Source organism: Aegilops tauschii, chromosome 1, assembly GCF_002575655.3.
Source record: "Aegilops tauschii subsp. strangulata cultivar AL8/78 chromosome 1, Aet v6.0, whole genome shotgun sequence".
NCBI lineage: Eukaryota > Viridiplantae > Streptophyta > Magnoliopsida > Poales > Poaceae > Aegilops > Aegilops tauschii.
In genome coordinates this window covers 497,225,829-497,230,076 of record NC_053035.3, presented here as the reverse complement: position 1 = coordinate 497,230,076, position 4,248 = coordinate 497,225,829, and the positions used below count along the sequence as shown (strand labels likewise).

Genomic DNA, 4,248 nt, shown 5'->3' with positions numbered 1-4,248 from the left:
GTAGACCTTCATCTTTTGTCTGAGAGCATCTGGGCCGTTGAACGACTGAACCGTTTAGTGTCGACTTCCAGTCGATAGTCTTCAGAGTGTGATTCAGGAGAGGGTGCGACTATCGACTGGAAGTTCCTCCGCTGCCCCCCAGAAAAACCGAGGGCCACGGCGGCCGCCGGCCACTGCGCCAGGGGTGGTGGCCAGCCGACGTTCCTCGAACTATAACTGAACACTGTACAACTGTATTTTTCCAGTGAGCAGAAAACTGAACGCTTACTGAATCAGTTGGTACATACAGTATGTATTTGCAGGGCGAGCGTGCGTTCTATGGCCTCTGAGTGTGGTGCTGCAATCACGTCCACAAGAGTCACGATTCTGTGCTACAAATGCCGTTTTCGTCGTCATTGCTCGGAACCAACGCTGCTGAAGAAAAGAATCCATGGATTCGACATGGACAACTTGTCTTGCCTCCTTCAGAGTACAGCTCAGGCAATTTTCATGTGCAGAGCCCATCAACCAAGCAGAGTGACATGTGTAAGATTATCAGTCTAAATGAAGATGAAGTCGTACTCAAAACCGTTACATAGTAGTTTGAACAGAGGCCAGTTTGGGTATTTAATAACTGCGTGCACACAATTCAGAATGCTGCATAGCGGATAACAAAACTCCGCACAAGTTAATTATATATGTTATGGACAGCAAGATCTTGGGATTTTCAGAAAATTGACAACCAGGCAACAACCTAGATTCAAGACAGGGCACATTGGCCATGGACACACTACATCACATGACATTCCTAAGTCCCAACTAAAAACATGTCATGACATCAGAGGTGTGTTGTTCTGTTTCTTATAAAAATTATAATTCGGTTACTCAGTCTACTTGAACATCATGAGTAGTACATATTGCTTGGGACCATCATGAGTAACAACATGCATGCAGATTTCACTAAAGGAACCTCCATGTTTGTACACACAAGATACAACTACTAGAGAAGTCGGCGCTAACATATAATTATAATACTACAAAAGAAAGAGAGAACCATTTCAAATAATAAATGAGATAATAAAACTTTCAAGTGCATCAAAACAGGGCACCATCAATATTCAACATTGTTGGGATAACAGTTTGCATACTAAATTGACTTGGTTCAGTCGTATGACTAGGCTCTCATAACCAATTGAATTGTAGCTTACATTTTTTTTCGAAAGTGAACTCATTGCCTAGCCAACATTGTTCAAAGCCACAAAAATGCTTGCACCTGGACACTAACTGATAAGAAAACCAAATTAGAGTAGATGTAAGCCTTATTCAAGCCACTGCCAAAAACTAGAAGATCTTGACCATACCGAACAACCAATTTTCATGAAGGTGTCATGCCAAGTTGCCAACTAACCAAATGTGAACCTGCTCTGAACTTCAGTGAGCATTTGACAGCGGCCATTCCACAAAGCATGGAGTGTAAGGTCGAAAATTTTGCATTTGATAATCTTCAAGATTGCAGATAACATGCAACTTCTGGGTATCCATATCATACGACATAAGTGTCCGTTCTCGTTCCACCCCGCCATTAAAAAAAATAAGGTTACGTTCTGGATGGAGTGCAACAAATACGTAGTACTCTCTGTGCTCTAGACAAGGCCTTCCTAGCAGATCCAGAATGCTGGTTGTGTGCTTTAAGGTCCACCGCCCACTAGCATAATCCTCAAGAATCCAAACTGATATCCGGCAACCATTACCATCTTCCATCTCAATACCATGTAAGCGTCCCTGAGAGAGCCCAATGAAAGTGAATTCAGTCTGGGGCGGCTGTCGAGTTGTCCTCCAAGTATTCCCGCCCGTGTCCACTGTAACTATCATGTTTAATGAATTATGGTTCAAGTCAAATGTCTCCAAACGAGAATCATAGGCAGTGACATGCAGAGTGTCATTTAAAAAGAAGTATTGTGGTTCACCGCAATACACCACAACTCGGTGACCCCATCGGCCTGACATGGAAGTCCATTCTCCGGTATCGGATGAGTAGACATCTGTCGCGGTTATGGCGTGACCATTATCATTGATGACAAACACTGTGAAGCAAGAAGGAACGGTGGGGTCAAAACACAAGCAAATGGTGCGGCCGTGAAACCGAGGACATGGTGTGTCATGGCTATCGGGCACGGGCAGCGTGGCCCAGACCTTCTCGGTCGCGGGGTTGCACACGATGTATTCTGCGCGCTCTGCTCGAATGCCATGGCAGAGGAGGATGCCGCCGCAGCAATTTAGGATCTTGACATTTTTGAAGCCGTGCAGGAAAGGGAGAGAGGGGTCGATCAACGGCCGGCCTCTCCCGGACAGGTTGACGAAACGGATGGTGCCGCTGCGGGAGAGGGCGAAGAATCCGGAGAGCGTCTGCGGCGACCTTCGGCGGACGGCAGGGTCGGAACACAGCGTGAGCCATGACGTCGACACGGACTTGAAGCGGCACAGCGACCGGTACGGCACCCTCGACAGGAACTCCCAGACAAGGTCGTTGGGGAGGCCCTCCACCGCCTGCTCCTCCTCCTCCTCCTTCCTCCCCCTCTTCTCCATCCCGTGCCCGGGGCCTGCTCCTGCTACAAGTGGTAGAGGCACTTCGTTCAGGGTTGAGTTGCACTCCTCCCGGATGTCTCTCTTTCAAGATCAGAAGGAAGAGGAGGGCAGCATACCTGAAGCTCGTCGATAAACGAGACGGCGGCGATCGAGGTGATGACAGGCGGCGCGGGGAATGTGGATCAGAGAAACGGCATGGAGTAGAGCCAGCTCTGATTTTTCTTTTTTAGCGTAATCGAAGGGGATTACAGGCCCAGTTTCTTAGGCCAGAACGGATCCTCTCCCAGCCCACCAAAATAGACGCATATCCATATGCGCAGGCCCAGTTTATCATCTAAGCAGGGAAAGAGGAAAACAGCATGGGTCGCATGGGACACTATGACTACTAGTACAATGCCCGTGCGTTGCCACAGGCTCTTGAAATAATTTGCAAGAGTTATATAAAGATAATGCATGTTAAATTTCACACGTACGGACAATATAACACAGACACAATTATTTAATAATTAAAGTACATTTTTGCAATGTAAATTGCCAAAAAAAAAATTAACGGCATGTCCATGTAACAAACTTAATGGAGTTCCAACTAAACATCTATTATAAAATTATTAATATCTAGGTTATACGCTTAAGAAATTCTTTCACAATATACGGAAAGTTGTCTTTAGCTTCATTCCCACGATGTTTTAGCAAGTATAATAAAAACTGCTTTCTCAACTCATATCCATCCTGCACAAACAATATATGTAGTTAGTATGAAAATAAGTAACGGACAATACTCACCGCGCAAACCGGCTTGACCCGTTCCACCAGAGCATAAAATGAATCATCGCTAATCATAATTCCCATTAACATCAACCAGTATTCTTGGTGTTTATTACTGTTAGTCAACTGGCATTTCAAGTTTCATTACTGCCTGAAATGAAGGTTATCACTCTAAAATAGCATGGTCATATTAGTGACCGTGCAAACTTCAAGATTTAAAACCGATAAGCAGCCCTTCAAATTGGAAAGGGTGCACGTGCAGCGCACGTAAGTTTAGGAATTTCTTCATCATTTTGATTATCTAAATCAATTTTTTTCATAATAGTTGTCACAATAACATGTTATGTTTAACAAGAATTGGTCTAAACTGAAATTTTATAACAATCCAAAGTCCAATTTCGGCAAACAGCCTCCTCGCTAGCAAGATGTGTCAGCACCATCCAATCGCCATCTCGCAACTGTCATCCTGGTGGTTTGGATTTCTGAATACGTTTGTCTCTTTCCTGCCGCACGCAACACTTTATCTCCATGTCATCTTCTTTTTGGGCTATCATCAGGGGATTTTGTCTACCTAAATATAATTACACACCATGAAGACAAGCTCGAATTGCTGGTGGCTTGGATCGTCTCAACAACACCCAACCAAGAACCAACCGACCAGGCTCGATCCTCTGCAAGGAGGGCATACCAAATCATCTCCTTTTTTATCAACACAGATAGAATGTTCAAAACAATGCCATCATAATCAACATGGGCAAAACATAGCAAAAAATAAGGACATGCTATTGTTCTACGCGAGACAATAAGCAACTTCAGCATCCAGTGTCCCATCATCTACCATGAAGATTGGGAACTCCGTCGTTCCAAGATATGCTTCAATATTTCAATATTTCAAGATTGGGAACTCATTGCATATAA

General features: G+C 44.4%; 1 protein-coding gene across 1 annotated transcript; it reads right to left on the bottom strand.

The window, feature by feature from the left end:
* Window positions 1–1,410: 1,410 nt before the first annotated feature.
* LOC109762103 (F-box protein At5g07610-like) lies at window positions 1,411–2,565 on the bottom strand. The gene has a single exon (XM_020320922.2). It carries the CDS (start codon window positions 2,563–2,565, stop codon window positions 1,411–1,413), a length of 1,155 nt encoding a protein of 384 aa, XP_020176511.2.
* Window positions 2,566–4,248: the final 1,683 nt, after the last annotated feature.

Bases quoted from the DNA above. Each gene is read 5' to 3' on its own strand.
- LOC109762103 (XM_020320922.2), bottom strand. From the start codon at position 2,565: ATGGAGAAGAGGGGGAGGAAGGAGGAGGAGGAGGAGCAGGCGGTGGAG.